Source organism: Peromyscus californicus, unplaced genomic scaffold, assembly GCF_007827085.1.
Source record: "Peromyscus californicus insignis strain IS unplaced genomic scaffold, ASM782708v3 Scaffold_6__1_contigs__length_162567912, whole genome shotgun sequence".
In the NCBI taxonomy this organism is placed as follows: Eukaryota; Metazoa; Chordata; class Mammalia; order Rodentia; family Cricetidae; genus Peromyscus; species Peromyscus californicus.
In genome coordinates this window covers 104,134,154-104,151,126 of record NW_026294584.1, presented here as the reverse complement: position 1 = coordinate 104,151,126, position 16,973 = coordinate 104,134,154, and the positions used below count along the sequence as shown (strand labels likewise).

The following is a 16,973-nucleotide window of genomic DNA, read 5'->3' as shown; positions in this document are numbered from 1 at the left end:
AAAAACAGTGCCTCTGGGTAAAGGCAGTGCCTCAAGTCTGATAACGGGAGAAGGGCAGAGGACAAGCCTTCCGCTGGCTGCTAATCAATCCCTTAGTCCTCACAGGTACACACAGGTACTTCAGAGGCCCAGGTAGGGAAACGGAGGCCTGAGAGGTCACCATCATCAGGACCTATGAAGATTTCTGTAATTCCCCAGCATGGCCAAAGCCCAACACGAGCTCTGCCACTAACTACCCTCCTGAAGTCTGTCTGTCTGTCCCTTCTGTCACACTGATGCTTTGGGGGTCTCACACCCTGCCACTGGGGACACCTCCACCTCCACAGTATCCACTCACTGCAGACCCTACACAAGGCTTCCTGTGGAGACCTGACCAGCCTCTGGGCTTTGGAACCCACCCGCCAGATCAGCCCTCTCCCAACAGTCTCCTTTCTGGATCTCCCCAGCTGCCCATCTTGGGCTCTTGGTCATCCTGACAGACAAGATGGAGCAGTGGCTCCGTGGGTTCCCTAGGGAAGGTTCTGAAAGTCAGCTGGGCCACAGTAACAATGTACGGTAGTTTTGTTGTTAATTTCTAGACAAAGTCTTACTATGTGGCTCAGGATTGCCTGGAACTTGCTATGTAGAGCACCTGGGCCTTGAACTCACAGAGCTCCACTTATCTCAGCCTTTAGGGTGCTAGGATTACAGGTGTGCACCATCCGCTCCCAGAGCATGGCAGTCTTTGTGGTGAGCCTTTTGGAAGGAGTCCCTTTCTTTCTGAGACAAAGCCTTGCTTGCTCTATTTGTTGGGCCGGGGGCTATCTGTCTCCGGGGCTTCCTCCTTCACCACTGCTGTCATGGTCATGCTGTGCACGCACTAATGTCCCATCTTATGAGATAAAGCAGGGAGGCTCTGAAATTCGGCCTGAGGTCACCCAGGTAGTAGGCAGCAAGGTCAACGTTGCAGGGGCAGCCAACAGTTCACACACCAAAGAGCAGTCATACAATTCCCTATCTCATGACTGATGGCAAGGTTGGAACACTCAGAAACACATGGGAATGGGATCTCAGACTGCAGGGTCCTGGAGGGCTCCAGCCTAGTCCTCACTGCCCCTCATGGAAGGCACTTCATGGGTTTCCTGTGTGGGCACATGAACCGACTAAAGAGATTTGAGACCTTCCGAGTCCTCAGGGCCTCTGTTTTCTAAGACAGAAAATGGTTCCCCAAAGAAAGTTTGCAGCCACTCAGTTTAGCTGTAGAAACAGAGCAACATCAGCAATTTGTAACTTAAGAACTTCAGAGCGATGCCAGCTCAGGCAAGTCTCAGCTGTTAAGAAACAGCATCCGCTGTTAGATGTGGTGGCGAATGCCTTAAATCCCTGTGCTGGGCAGGGCAAGGCAGAGAGATACTGAGTTCTGGCCAGCCTGGACTACACAGCAAGGCTCTGACTCAGAAAAATCACATACATTACAATTCAATGTTCAGTATTCGTCGGTTGCCAAGTAGCTGGACCAGGGTCCCTGAGGGTACCAATAACCGCTAATGCTGGAATACTGTGTCCCTGCAGCCCAAAGGCCCCAGCTTACCAGCTTACAAAGAGGAGAGGCTTACTTGGGTTCCTGGTTATGGAGGGTTCAGTCAGTCTCTGGTTATGTGGCTTTGTTTTTTGTCCTATGGGAGGTAGCACGTCATAGTGGCAGTGTGTGATGGGGCAAAGCTATTCACCTCCTGGCTGGACAGCCAAAGAGAGGCAACCCTTATCCCCACCCATGATCTCCCACTAGGCTCCGCCCTTAAAAATCCCCACCTCCCCCAAGCTGAGGACCAAGCCTTCAACACATGGGCCTTTAAGGACACCCTGGAACCAAACAATAGCAAACACTGTACCAGAATCTCTGTTAACAATTCCATCGGCTCTAAGAATGGAGATAGAGACTGCCACCCGCACTCAGGAGGCTGAGGCAGGAGGATTATGAATTCAAGGCCAGATGGTACTATATATGGAGAAACAAAAAACAACAGCGCCCCTTCCATTTATGCGACAAGTTAATCAACACTCTAATTCAAGACCAAGACATTTCAACATTCCATTCTCTGATGGGGAAACTGAGGGTTAGCACGTTCTGCTAACTTGTCTCTGTTCCCCAGCTGGTGCTGGGCATGCCCGTCGGACAAGTAGTAAGTTACCACAGAATGAAAGCCTGGGGTCCCCACCTGAACCCACCTAATCCACCTCCTCCATGAGGCATCCTTTGAAATCCAGCCCCAAACTCTTCCCTGCGGCTCCTCCCTGCCCCTGCTTCCCTCAGCTGGCTTCTTCTTCTTTGGACATGTGCTGAGTCTCATAGACACAAGGTGTCCTTGTATAAGTTCATGGGCTCAATGGTTCCCACGGTGGGTCCAGGGCCAGCAGCACTGGCGGCATGGCAGCCTATGTCCATTGGCATGCATATGCCCAGATCACGGCAGGCTGGCTGAATCTGAAAATCTGGGGGTGCTGGTGTCCCCTGAGTTGCAGAACTGGCCTCACTCTGTTTCCTCACAGACTCAGCACTGGCAATTTTTCTTGGTTTTGCCCCCATCTTATGGATAAGTCAACTCAGGCTGGCGAGGATTTCGTCTCAACCAGGGAAGAGGCAAATAACCACATTTTCACACAAATTCACATCAGAGATTTACACAAAACTGAGGGTCTGGATATGTGCAATTGAATAATGCAGATGGACATGAAAGAGCGGGGCAGGAAGGCTAAGTCGCCAGGGGGCTGGAGGCTCCTGATGCTCTGAGGACGACAGGACCAGGTTCCCTGCACCTCATCCTTTTCCCTGTCACCCCAAGTTGGCTGGGCCTCTACAGCATCAGCAAGCAACGTCCTCTGTTATTCCACTCTTGTATTTACTAAGGCGCGAAACGGTGCCAACACATTCTCAAGCATTTCTGACAGCCATGTATGACTTGCAGCTGGCGGCCACCTCCTTTATTAACAGAGCACATCTCACAGAGCCCCGAATCAGCTCCGGCTCCTGCGTGGAAACCACCACAGGTCACCTTTGGGCTTGCCCCTGAATTTTCTCAGTACTGTTTATATCCACGCGGGGCCCACCCCTGAGTCATCACCAACACCCACGGTCATTCCCTCAAAACTTCCTCTTTTCTCACACCCCAGCTGAGGGCTCGGTGGTTTTGTTTTTTAAAATCTTCCTTTAGCACTTTCCCTCAAATATTTGCAGATAATTAATTCACTGTTAATTTGCCAAGGATGCTTTCTTTATATTTTGTAAATAGAAAGCTGGGCCCAGCAAACTCCCTTAAGTTTCCTTCCTTCTTTCTACCTTAAGTTTTCTTCCTTCTTCCTTTTTCCCTCCATTCCTTCCTTCTTTTCTCCTTGCCACCTCCTTCCCTTTCTTTCCCCCTCTCTGCCCCTTCTTCCTCCGCCCCTTATTTTGGGGTGGGCTAGATGGAACCTAGGGCCTCACACACAGTGAGCAGGTGCTCTGACGTTGAGGACACCCTGGCGACATGTATTTATTTTTAACAGCATTGCTGGGAAATGCGAAATGCTTTCGGAGTGAGACATGATGACCACGGTCTAGGGTGCCATGGGTGGCGGATTCCTGTAGCCCCTCTACGGCAGGAGCTACACCTCCCACCTCCTTATATCAGATGGCCAGGATGCCTGGGTGGAGGGCCGAGGGGTTTCTAGTGAGTCATGGGAGCAGCTGCAGACCCAGTGACTGCATGCACACCCACTAAGTCTTTCTTACGCTATGTTTAGAAAGTCACAGGAAACTCCCTTCTGGTGCCTCTACCTGTGCAGATGCGGCTGGAATGCCCCTACCTCTGCCTGCCTGCACTGCGTCTCTCTGGGCCTTGTCATGGAGCCCCTCTCCTCCTCGGGAGGGAGCCTGGCTTCGAGGCTCAGAGCTCTTCCCAGCAATGAGCAGTCCTCCCTGCTTACTGCTCCACGGGGATTCTTTATAGGCCTGAGCTCAGCAGTCCAGGGCTCGGCTCTTCTCTTCTGCCTGCTCCTCTCTGCTTAGACTCTGGGGTCCAGCTAAATCAGGAGATGCATGATAGTGCAGATCTGAGAGACTTTGTGGCCTCCCCTGCCCTGGCTCTCAACCAGGACAGCCATAGACTCACCTAGAGTAACTAAGACATCTGGACTGTGCTGAAGACCAAAGACAGCAGGGTCTGAGGATGAGGGAGGCAGACATCACTCTCCATCCAGGCTCCCCAGGGGTTTCAGTGGTAGCCAAGGCAGAAGCAGGGTTCCCTGTGGTCAGTATCCTTCTGTGCTGGCTAATTTTTATGTCAACTTGACACAGTCTATGGAGTCATCTGAGAGGAGGCAACCTCAGTTAAGAAAATGCCTCCATAAGATTGGGCTGTAGGCAGGTCTGTAGGGCATTTTCTTAATTAATGATTGATGGGGGAAGGCCCACCCATTATGGGTGCAGACACCCCAGGGCTGGTGGTCCTGAGTTCTATAAGAAAATAGGCTGAGCAAGCCATGAGGAGCAAGTCAGTAAGCAGCACTCCTCTATGGCTTCTACATCAGCTCCTGCTTCCAGGTTCTACCCTGCTTGAGTTCCTGTCCTGACTTCCTTCAGTGATGGACTGTGGTGTAGAAGTTTAAGCCAATTAAGTTCTTTCCTCCCTAACTTGCTTTTGGTCATAGTGTTTCATCATAGCAATAGTAACCCCAACTAGGACACCTTCCTTTTCCAGTAAGATCCCACTCATGTGGTATGACCTGCTACCCTGCCAGCCCTGAAGGATCTGGGGATACCTGTGTACCTCAGAGACACTGGTCATTACCTTGGCATCCAAATATCAGGTTCTGTGGTTCCCCTGTTCAGGACACACACTCACATAATTTACAAGCTCCCCTGGCCCCTAGCCACCAGACCCACTCCACAGTGATGGGTCCTGACAGTGATCAGTCCCACTCCTACAGATACTCAATGTGGAAGCCCCACAACTCTGATCTAAAACATTTCTTTCTCATTTAATGTGAATTACAAATTCCTCTGGCCATTCAACAAACACCAGTGATGCTTCCAGTGCCCGGGCTATGTATAGATGATTGGGGAGATTCTGTGGTTGGGAGAGGGACTAATGAACAGGATGATGAAATAGTCTGTGCTTGCCTCAACTGAGGGAACCCATCGTTCCCAGCATGACAAGTACCACATGCTTTTGGAGAAGGGCTGCTGGCTTGAGGGGCAGCCCGGGCTGTAAGTTACTGTGCCAGTGTACCCCTCTTGGCACAACACCCTATCCAGAGCAAATGTACAGTTAGGAGCTTGAACCCATATTCCTGTTGATGTTTGTAATAGCTGTCCCCTCAGATCTTATAGAAAAGTATGTGGAGGGATAACATGAAAGATGGTCTTGTGACTTAGTAGAGCATCCAGAATGTATCCACAGTGGAAATGTACGTGTGGCTGTGGCCCAGAGAAGCACCAGCCATGACTATTCCTTCCCTCTTTCTTTCTCAGGCTCCCTGCCTTGCTTGGATCAGCAGTTGACAATTTCATTTTCTTGCCTCCCTTGCAGCTAGCTACCACCATGGAAGCAGGTCTGGCCAGTGGGATCCAGCTGGGACCTGCTTCAGCTCTCTGAGGTAGGCCTGAGCTTAGCCCCTTCCTTTTTCTGGCTTCCTGCTCAGTACTCCTTGTGGGAGAACATGTGGCTGAAACAGGGCCCATGGGGGTGAATACTACAGACATGTAACATCTGTGGGGCAAACCTCTGGACAAAGTCTGGGGTGTTTACAATGCCTTGCCGTTCTTGCCCGGCCTGACTCTGCGGCCCGGGAAAAACCAGACTTCTCTTCTTCAGGCTGTGGTGGGGTTTCTGTCTTTCACAGTGGACCCATATATGGTTCCAGTGCAAAGGGAATAGCATCCTGGGTTATCCTACCTTAGTTCCTCCACATATGAGATGGAGATGGTAACCTCAATCTTTAGGAGGAGTTTGAGATAACACAGGGAAAGTGCCTAGAGCAAGGCTGGCAGGCAGCACTCAGTGATGGACAGCATCATGGTTTTCCTTCTGGTAATCTGTCCAAACCCATGAGGCCATTTGGGAAAACTCCAAAGGCTAAAATAGAAAAGCAAAGCTAAATTTCTGTCTGCAGGCAAGCTGAGAAAAATGGACAGATAGATCGCCACAGCTCAGCCTCGGGGGATGCCCCTAATGAGAAGCCAGCAAGTGGCTGAGCAGAGAGAACTATGGCATCATTTAGAGACACCAGCACTTCTGTAACCAGCACTGTGGAAGGCAGCGTTGAAGATGCTGTGGGTTCTCTGTCCAGCTGCTCCATCGAACGTCTCCTGTCTATGCCTTCACTTTATCTCCCCATGGCCTCTGCAGGCCTGAGATGACCCAGCTGAAGGCAGCAGGTCCAGGATAAGAACCTCCCACCCCCAGTTGAGCTAGCTGTCCCTGTTCAGAGCCTTGGGGACATGCCCATTTGGGGATGCAGTACAGCAGCTGGTCTGCCCTGCAACTTTAAGAGTCCTGGAGGAGAGGTTCCCCCTCCCACCCCCCCACCCCCACCCCCTCACCCCCTACTGGGTCCTTCCTCTAGGTTACCTCAGCAGTCTGACAGTATCATGGCCCACATGGAAGGTGAAAAGAGTGAAGGATGGGGATGGCCCAATAAAGTTCAAGTCAGATGGCCTTGACCGCCATCCAGAGGGGAATTGGACCCACTGTGTGTGAGGCTATGCCCCTGTGTCTAGAGAGAAAGCACATGTGTGCATACACACACATACTCAGTTGGGTTCATTTTTTTTTTTTTTGGCACATGCAGCAGTATTTCCAGTGTGTCATTCTGGGAACTTGGAACAGGTGAACACAGCCACTCCCGCCCTCCATTTAGAACATCACAGAGCTCTGCCTCAACTTCAGATTTATTTATTTATTTTTGCTGGCAACATCAAAAAGTGGGCTGCTTCTTTTCTCCCTGGACTCTGAAAAAAAGAATCCTTCAAAAATGGTTTTTCTAAGCACCTCAGTCAGGCAATATAAACAAAGCCTCCCATTGACTTCATCTGGCCTAGTTTATCTGATAAGCAGGCTGCTGCTGAGCTGTAAGACAGATGCCTGAGATTCAGGGTGCTCAGTGCAACAATTCTCTCACAGTGTCCCCCAGCACATAACGACAACCACAACTGATTTTAATGGAGACGGATGCAGCAGGACAAAGCCTTCCTGTCTTGGGATTTTCTAGTGAGCAGAGTGTTGGGCTTAATAATGACAGAGTCCCCACAGCAAAGGCCTCGGGGATAACCCTGGAATATTATCTCCCAAACCACAGTCTCACCAATATAACTAGGGCTGACTGCAGAGCAGCAGAGAACATCGCAGCTGTAATAGGGAAGAATTTAGTTAATAATCTCAATTACTGGGACATGTGCATACATCTAGCTTAAGAGGGGCTCCTGGCAAATCAAATTCGCAGATCTTTGTGGACAAAAATCACCTAGCAGCCCGTCTATCTCACGTGAGCTTCTCTGTGTGTGGCTGTAGCTCTCTCTCCAGGAGACTCAAGCCACTGCCACAGCTCCCCTGTCCCTCCTTCCAACGGCATCATTTCATTATCTACTCTCATATCAGAGAGACAAAATGGCATTTCTGGATCTGGGCAGAATGGCGGAGAAGCACACTGGACTGTGGGGAAATGACCACGCTGTCACTGGGAGCCCAGCTTCAGAGACCACATCTGGAGACTTTCCAGCCACAGGAACACCACAAAAATAACTCAAGGGCTGCATCCTGGGTTGGGGGTAAAACTCAGCCATAGAGTGCTTGCCGACTCTAGTTCAAATCCTAGTATAAGAAGGACTGGGAGTCCTTGCATACTGACCCAGGCAATGAGCCCAGCAATGTTGGCAGTACGGTTTTTGTCATGAGAAAAAAACCCATTTATTTAGCCTGGAGGTATCTGTGCACGCCTGTATGTGTGTAAGCACATAACCTGTACGTACATGTGTGCATATGTGAATGTAAATGCATGTGTGTACCCATGTATGTGTGCTTGCGCATCAACACTCCCACACACATATGGGTGGTAAGCGTGCATTGTGCTGATGTGTTTACATGTGCACACCCATTTGTGGTCACTGATCCTCATTGTCAGCTTGCCTGGCTTGAAAACCGTCTAAGAGATGATCACAGTACAACTCTGGGTGTGTCTGAGGGCACTTCAGGGGAGGATGAACTAAGCGGGGAGACACACTGGGATTGTGGGCGGTGCCATCCCCTAGGCTGGGAACCTGACAGGATAGAAGGGGAGGGAAAAAAAGGCCCTCTGTGCAGACTTGCTCTCTCTAGCTTCCTGGCTGCTGTGAGCCACTCTGCTCTGTTCCATGGGCCACATGGGCCAAAATTGTCCCTCCTAATCTGTAACGGTGCTGTGTATGCGCAGCTGTGCATACACGTGTGTGTATGTATACACACATCTGTAACAGTGCTGCATATGTACATCTGTGCATACGCGTGTGTGTATGTATATACACATCTGTAACGGTGCTGCGTATGCGCAGCTGTGCATATGCGTGTGTGTGTGTATATACACATCTGTAACAGTGCTGCGTATGCACAGCTGTGCATATGCGTGTGTGTATGTATATACACATCTGTAACAGTGCTGTGTATGTGCAGCTGTACATATGTGTGTGTGTATGTATACACACGCATGTGCAGACATATTCAAGACTTTTCCTACATGCCCAGCTTGAGGTACTTTATAAACCTCTGTTGGTTCATATGAGATTAAGATTTGACTTAATCTGCCTTACTGCATCCACCTGAAGTCCTGTGGGAGAGAACCAGTGTCCACCTTGAGAGGAGGCACTTTATAGTCATACCACAGAACTCCTTGGCCCAGGCGGGCTCCTGGATAAACAGGCCCAACTTTGGTTTCTCAACCAAGCTTCCAATAAGCCTGCATGCAAACTCTGATTTGATAGTGACTCCTGGCCAGACACACTGTCCCATTCATACAACCACATGTAAATTTTAACCCAGAGAACAGACTCAGACAAGAAGATGGCAGGGGTGGGGGTGGGGTGGATGGGACAGAATAGCCAGGGGCCTTTCTACCAGCCTTTGTGGTACACCAGAGGTACTCACCATGGTCATGGGCAAACACCAGAATGTCCAGCCCCTTCAACATCTGAGCCAGCTCATCATAACGGCCGCAGTGCTCCCCAGCGCCATGGGACACAAAGATGAGGGCCCTGGAGGATAAGAAGGGAGCAGTTAGGAAAGCCACAGCTAAGACTGCTGGAGCAGCTGGGGAAGCTCACACCAAGCCAGCAATGAGTCAGAACCTAACTCCCAGCTCCCCGAGCCGTCCAGGAAGCCAGGGCTAGTGTTAAAAGGCAGTTCCAGAGTTGATGGGAAGGAGCCCACAGCCTGGCCCTCTCTCTGGATGCGCTCTCAGCAAATGTCCCACCAGGAAAGCCAGTGCCTGAGAGGTCATGGGAGCTGACCTATGGCAGGGTCAGGCAGAGAGCTAGCACCTAGGACCATTTGTTTCTAGGTCCCCTTCAGGTGAGGAGTTCCTGCCCATAACGATGACAGGGGAACAGCCACAGGTGTCATTTTACCCGCCCTTACTGCTTGCCAGTCCCTTTGATAACTGAGTATGAGAGGGCTGTAGTCCTCTGTTGTTATTGTCTGTGTTGTTGTCTCTACAGAGGACAGCGGAATCCAGAGAAGTTACCTGTCTAAGCTTCACAGTAGGTTAGTAAGATCCCAGTCAGAATATGTCTCCTGGCTTTCAGGTCTCCAGCATACTGCCAGAGGACTCAATACAAAACCCACCCAGCCCCTCCTGCCCAGCCCAGCCCCCACATTCACCACAGGGTGTGGCAGCATTGGCCATGTGCTTGCTTCCTGGCTTCCCTGCCAGCAGAGCTCAGCTCTGAGGCATGGACCTCAGAACTACCCCAGCCTTGCACCCTGGGCCAGCCCCTACACCCAGGCTGGGTGAGCGACCAACCCACTCAAAAGCTGTGTTCTTTTCACAATCCCTCCCAGCCAAGCCATGCAGGCTGCTACCAATGTGGGTCTGTTTCACCCTGCTTCATATTTTAATCCTTGAGAAAACCACCTTTGGCGTATGCATTTCCTGCCTCTTCCTAAAGACACAGGAGACCTGCTTCCCTGACCTGCTGTGTTCCATGGATATGCAAGCTGCTGTATTCACTTGGACATCAACTGGCGGCGACACCTGCTGCTTGACATTCCTGGGGTAAGCAGACAAGTGTCTTCCACATTTCTCACAGCTGCTGGGCAGTGTGCCTGGGACCCCAACATCCTCCATCTTCATAGGGATTTCACTTCCCAAGGGATGGCTCAGGGGTGCCCATCCTTGGGACTGTGGGCTTCTATGGTGACTCAGCCCATGGTTACTAACAGAAAAGTGGTCAAGCTGGGTTTTGCAAAATTGTCAGCTCCTTACCAGGGGCCACAGCAGAGGACGGACTCCAGAGGGGTCGTTTGGGGTCTAAGAGAACAGTGCAGGCACAATTTCAATGCCTGTGATAGTATCTACTCCCTGGTCAATATGTGACACTTGTTCTGCACAACTTCCTGTCACTCCAGCCACTCCTGGCCTCAGCCCTGTCTGAGGATCACGGGGGAGCATCTGAAACCACTGGCATGTGGGCCCCCCTCCAGAGATCCTGGGTTTGATTGGTCTGGAGGTGGAAAGGCTCCTCATGGCTCATGCACAGCCAAGGCTGAGAAACGCCTGCTCTGGTCAATGGTCACGACGTTGCTCAGAGGCTCTGTGAGGCTCCATAGAGGTAAAAAGGCAGCCACTGTGGACACTCAACAGCTGCTTCTAAGTCACAGCATTCCCGGGGTGCATGCACAGCATTTCCGGGGTGCATGCTGGTTGAGCCATGGCTTCTCGTCTGTCCACTACGGCACGAAGCCTTCAGGAGTTTACGGCTGTCACCTTTTGGGAAGAAACTGACTGCATGGCTGCCCATAATGACTTCTCTGCATCTACCAGCTTCTCCACAGTCCCAGTGGGCATGCTCAGCCTTACTCTGTTACAGGAAGTGGGCTCTTGGTAGCTCCAGGTTTCAGATCTGGCACGGACCCCATTTTGACAGGTTAGCATACACACACATACCATGCACACATGCACGCACATATGTTCTATGTTCACTGGGTCTGTCTGTCTGGCTAAGTGAAATTGAGTCAGGCTGCTCTGCTTAAAGCTCTTTAGAAATCTTCTCTGAGGCAAAACAAAGCCTCAGAAACACCATCACCGTCCTCCTCTCCTTTACTGCTCAGGAGACTTCTGCTGCCTTCCTGTTCCCAGACATGCCAATCGGGGCATGCTACCAAATGCTTAGCTGGGGAGGGCTCATGTCTGCCCCTCTCCTTGGTATGAGAACACTCCCCATGGCTGGTGTCCAGCTATTAACGGATGTCCCTGGACACTCAGTTTGGAAGATAACCCGAAGTTCCCTCTCCCAAACAGGTCTGCGCTGGCTTGAGTGCGTTCTTATGGTGAGCGTTCCCACCTACAGCTCTGCACCTGCTGAGACTCCTGCCTCTCTGCTTCCTCCATCCTGAGGTCTCTGAATTGGGAGGTCCCCTCCAGCACTTGTCACCACTGTCTGTCACTTATTTTTTTTTTGTCTCCTCAGTCACCTCTGGGCACGGAGGTCCTGCCTGTCTTTCTACTGTGGTCTCCCCAACTGAGATGTCAATGCCTGAGGCAGCAAAGTCGGGACCTGACACCTTGCAAGAGGACTCCTCCAACATGCCTGGCTTGGATTCCTCTGTCACAGCAGTCTCAGGTTTAGAAAGCAAGACAAAGCAGGACCTGCCAGAAGCCCCAAAGTTAGCCATCGACTGCACCTGTGGCCCCTGCCATCTGGCTTTCTCGGGGCACTGCCCCTCTACATACACACCTGTGGGTGCCCCTAGAACTCCCTCTGTATGCCCCACTAAGCCTGGTGGTTGTATGCCCCTGGCCCATGGTTCTTCTTTTTGTATGATCATTTGAAATAAAGGGCCAGCCCCTAGCTCCAGGATTGCTAGTGGCACATCCACAGTCACCCCTCGGAAGCATCTCCTTTGGGGTTTCACAGAACACTGGAATTAAACTTCTGCTTGAAGGAATCTGTGACAGAGCTTGAGAAGCTCAGACATACAGTTAATATCATCCTGGAGGCTGGGAGGCCAGCGTAAGAGTGGCCCACAAGACTGGGGTGGTGCTGAAACCAGAGGAGCAGTCATTACCTGAAAGATGCCCTCACAAGATCAGGCCTCTGACCATTTCCTTCAGACCCTCACCCAAGAGCCTATGTCCTTCCTGCTACGTCCACATGGCTGCATATAATGCTGCCCCAGTTACACGTGGCCCCGGCAAGTGCCAGAGTACAGAGGTGGAAGGTTACCTGAAGGGGGGACACCATGACGCAGCTTCCATGAGGTCGTCATTCACAGTAGGATGGGACTCTGGGGTGATGCAGTTGTTTTAAGGTCCCCTGTACACCTTTAACTTCTCACACAAATTCTTGTAACTACCATAAATTCACTGGTTCTCCAAGCTGGAGTCCGCCTCTTGTGGATACCCTACTTAGATAATTGTTCACATCTCCCCAGGAAAAGTCAGTGGTTGGTGGTAACCACTCAGGATGCCGGGAAAGTCCTCTGTGACCCTCAGCATGGATAGAGAATGGAAGGGGCTCTTGCTCACAAGACAGACATCACCATGGTACCTAATATGGCTCAGAAGGATGGCTGGGAGCTTGTTAGAGCTGGACCCTGGGGACTTTGAGATAAAAGCACAATGTTGCCCCAGCCTGCACACAGCTTCTTAGTCTAGCAGGAAAGATGCTCAGCAAGAGGGAACATATATATACACACAAAGAGGGAGCAGGCAGGAGAGTCCTACTTGGTCTTGATGGATTGGCCTTTGAAGGAAGGCCTAGGACAGAGTATCTGAGGAGCCAAGTCCAGGCCTGATGAGAGCTCCCCGATTATGGGGACAGGTGCACTAAATCCAGGCACAGGAAGAAGGCCCAGTAGCAGCCAGGCATTGCTCGGTGGTGGTGGTGGTGGTGGTGGTGGTGGTGGTGGTGGTGGTGGTGGTGGTGGAGAAAAAAGGGTCTCCAAGGTGGGCAACATGGGGGGAGCTGGAAAGAGAAATGGTACCAAGCAGGGTGGTGACCTGATATGACTTCTGGGCTAAACTCTCAGGGCTACTGTGCATCATGGAGCCAGGAGCCAGGAGGATGCTTGTCAGGGAGCTGATGCAGCCAAGTCCTGAACAGGTGCCAAGGGAAGCGGTCCAGTGCTGCCCCTCCTCCCCTGGCATCCCATATCCCCAACAAAGGACCAGAGCTGAGCATCAGCAGAGCTGTTTGTGCAGACAAGGCAGGACCCACAGCAACAAAATTTAGGTTGCAGAAGAGGCTGCACAGATCTTTTCCCTGGAACTTCCCTCTGGCTGCAGCCAGACAGGAGCCAGGCGTTCAGGGGGAAGGCAGTGGCTGTGGGAGGGGCAGCCGGCCCCAGAAGCAGATGGCCTGCCTGGCACCCAGCCCTGAGAGGAGGGGCCACCCTGGAAACCATTTGGAACCTGAGATAAAGGAGGCAGAGGCGCAAAGCTTTTCAGAATGAGTGAGCCCTCACTGGGTGGCATGGCTCTTCCTCCCAAACAAAATGAACTCGCCCATTCCTAACGGTTCAGGTGGTCTAGTCTTGCTGAGTCTGTTTGCTTGTGAAGCAGAGATGAGCCCACCACCACACACCTCAGATGGCACTGCCGGTAAATGAGACGTAGATGTGCAGCCCATTTGCAGTATGAAAGCCTACGTTCAAGTTCAGGGCTCTCCACAGCACATTCCTAGACCTCCATAGACCTTGACTTCTACACCTGTGAAATGGGAATCCCACAATTTTTGAGGTGGAAGGAGATAAGGGCCCTGTGCTGGCTAGGGTTTTTTTTTTCTTTCTTATTTCTTTTCTTTTTTTCTTTCTTTCTTTTTTTTTTTTGTCAACTTTGATACAAGCTATGGTCATCGGAGGGGAGGGAGCCTCAACTGAGAAAATGCCTCCATAAGAGCAGGATTCAGGCAAGCCTGTAGGGCATTTTCTCAGTGATGTGGTGTGGAAGGTCCCAGAGCATTGTGGGTGGTGCCACCTCAGGCTGGTGGTCCCAGGTTCATAAGAAAGCAGGCTGAGCCAGCCATGACGAGCAAGCCACTAAGCAGCCCTTCCCCTCGGTTTCTGCTTCAGCGCCTCTCTCCAGGTCCCCTACCCAATCTGAGTTCCCGCCCTGGCTTCCCTACAAGGGACTGTGTGATACAGGATGTATGTCTGTCTGTCTTTATAAACCCTTTCCTCCCCAAGTTGCTTTTGATCATGGTGTTTTCTCACAGCAGTAGTAACCCTAACTAAGACAGGCCCAGAAATGTGCCCAAAGGCTCTGAGTGCCCTCGGTCTTTGAAGTATCTCCTCTGCCTCGGCCACCCGCATGGTAAAAACCACCTGTGACCACAGACTTGTCACACTCTTATCTTCCCGCACCAGCCACCTGCTCCCGGAGGTTGAGCAAGACCCCTAGGAAGACAGGCAGGCAACAGGCAGCAAGCACAGCCACCCGGGGACACAGAGCCCAGGGCTGAGAGGACGGGGACTCTCCCTTCTGTTCCCCACAGGACTTTGGACTTGTGGGCCCTGCTTCCCTTGCTCTGCCTATCTGTGGAGCAAGGCCTGCTGCCCTCCGAGCACTGGGCGGGGAGACTGGGCTCCATCCTGCCCGTCCATGTGCTCCAGGACATCAAGGGGAGATACAGTAGGACGGAAGAGATGCTCCACCACTCACCAGGACAGAGGCACAGCATCTATAGGAGGGGATGTGGAGGCAGAGGGACGCAGCACTCAATCCTACCCGAGAGCCACTCAGGCTGGGGAAGCGCAGACACCCCTGAACACCATCCATAGTGGCTTCCCCTGAGGAGGGGCGGTGTGTGCTCTTCCTTCTTGTATGTCCCTAGCACCCCACTCACTTAACTGCCTGCTTCATCGTTTGCCTCTTACCCTCAGCTGCCAAATCTTTTTTTTTTTTTTTTTTTTTTTTGGTTTTTCGAGGCAGGGTTTCTCTGTGTAGCTTTGCGCCTTTTCCTGGAACTCACTTGGTAGCCCAGACTGGCCTCGAACTCACAGAGATCCGCCTGGCTCTGCCTCCCAAGTGCTGGGATTAAAGGCGTGCGCCACCATCGCCCGGCTCAGCTGCCAAATCTTATGGCTGTAAAACAAGTAAAAGATGCATCTGCTGGTCCCCAGTGGGCCTGTGAGAGTGAGCTGGACCCCTTCTGGGCTCTGTTGAAATCCAAATTTAACTCCTATCCCCTCCTTGGGGATCAGGAGGCCTGGGCTCCTCTCTGCCTCCGGCAGGGCTTTCCAGTAGAAACAGGTTAGGGGATAAGGACAGGCCGGCACCTGCCATGGGCCACACAATCTAGAGGAAATAGAAATAAACGTGTCCTTTGCCATATGGATCAGTAATGCCAATCTCACTGAGGTGTGCGACCACTGGTTGAGGAGCTGTGGGGGAGAAGCCCAGCAGGACGGCCAGAGCTGAGGGATGGGTCTGTAAAACAGCCCTGCTGACAGCCGCCTCTGGCTGGCTGGATGCTGGTCTAAGAATATCATTACAAGTTAATTCATCGAGCCCTCAAAAAACCACATGAGGTTTTGGTCTCTACTCTGCAGATGAGGGAAGTGAGGTTCAGAGGTCTAACCAGCTTGCCTGAGCTCACATAGCCAATAGGCAAGCCAGAGAGGCTTGCAAGCCTGCCCTCCTGACCACCATGCATACGAATCACAAGACAACATCATACATGCGGTCATGTACAGTTGGTGACCAGGTGAGGCTACAACCCTCTCCCCCCTCCAGCCTGACCATTTACTCCTCTGGCCTCCTGTCCCTGCTCTCCCCTTTCCCACCCTGTCCTCCAACCACACAAGACATATATTGGTTCTTCATTGCACCAACTCTATCTATGCCCTCCAACCTCTAACCCTACGAACACTGAAGTCCTCCGCAGCTTCCCACACTAGCTGATCACTCCCTCCAGGGGCTCTAGAACCTCTGTCTTTATTTGATTCATTCAACACTGTCGGGACCTGGTATAAGCGGATCCTTTGTTCCTTGAGGAGAAAGACCACACTCCACAGATTCATCTTGGTATCTCATACCCTGGAGCATGGCCTCTGAGCCATAAATGCCAGGTGGGTGGATGGATAGATGGATGGGTGGACAGTTGGATGGATGACCAGATACGAGCAGAAGGACAGTTAGAAGGAAGGATGGATGGATATACAGATGAACAGATGGATAGAAGGATAGGTGATGGATGGATGATGGATAGATGATGGATGGATGGATAGATGGATGGATGGATGGATGGATGGATATATAGATGAACAGATGGATAGAAGGATGGGTGATGGATGGATGATGGATGGATGGATAGATGGATGGACAGAACTCTCAGAGCATCCCCTAGAGTCCTACTGCTATTTACTCAACTATGCAAAACAGCACCCAATTCCCTTTGGCCCATCTGCCACAAATAGCTCCTATCACTATAGATGACCCTGTTTACCACACAGACAAACACTTCTATGGAAATCTGAACAGAGAAAGTGAGCAGGTGGGACCCACAGGCATCGGGGCATTCAAGGCAAGTGTGGAGCTGTGTGGAGATGGGGGCTGGAGCAAAGAAAGGCAGAGGCCTTAAGGGCTGGCAGGGAGGCCTGAGATTTTGCAAACACGACAGGAATTACATGAATCATCTGATTGAAACCCAACCTTCATTTCTTACTAAAAGGCAGAGGCGTTTTTCAAGAAGAAAACAAGATTGCGATGATAGCAAAAACCGCAGCCAGTTTTCTGAAAGCATGCCACCACTTAATCCACTTTCAAAACAG

General features: G+C 51.4%; 1 protein-coding gene across 2 annotated transcripts in view; it reads right to left on the bottom strand.

Annotated features, from left to right (window-relative positions):
• Nucleotides 1-16,973, bottom strand: part of Mgll (monoglyceride lipase) — a 105,601-nt gene that overhangs the window by 57,449 nt on the left and 31,179 nt on the right. For both annotated transcript variants that reach the window (XM_052719158.1, XM_052719157.1), the window contains exon 3: nt 9,132-9,238. In XM_052719158.1, the coding sequence (XP_052575118.1) occupies nt 9,132-9,238 (107 nt within the window). The remainder of the gene's footprint in view (nt 1-9,131; nt 9,239-16,973) is intronic.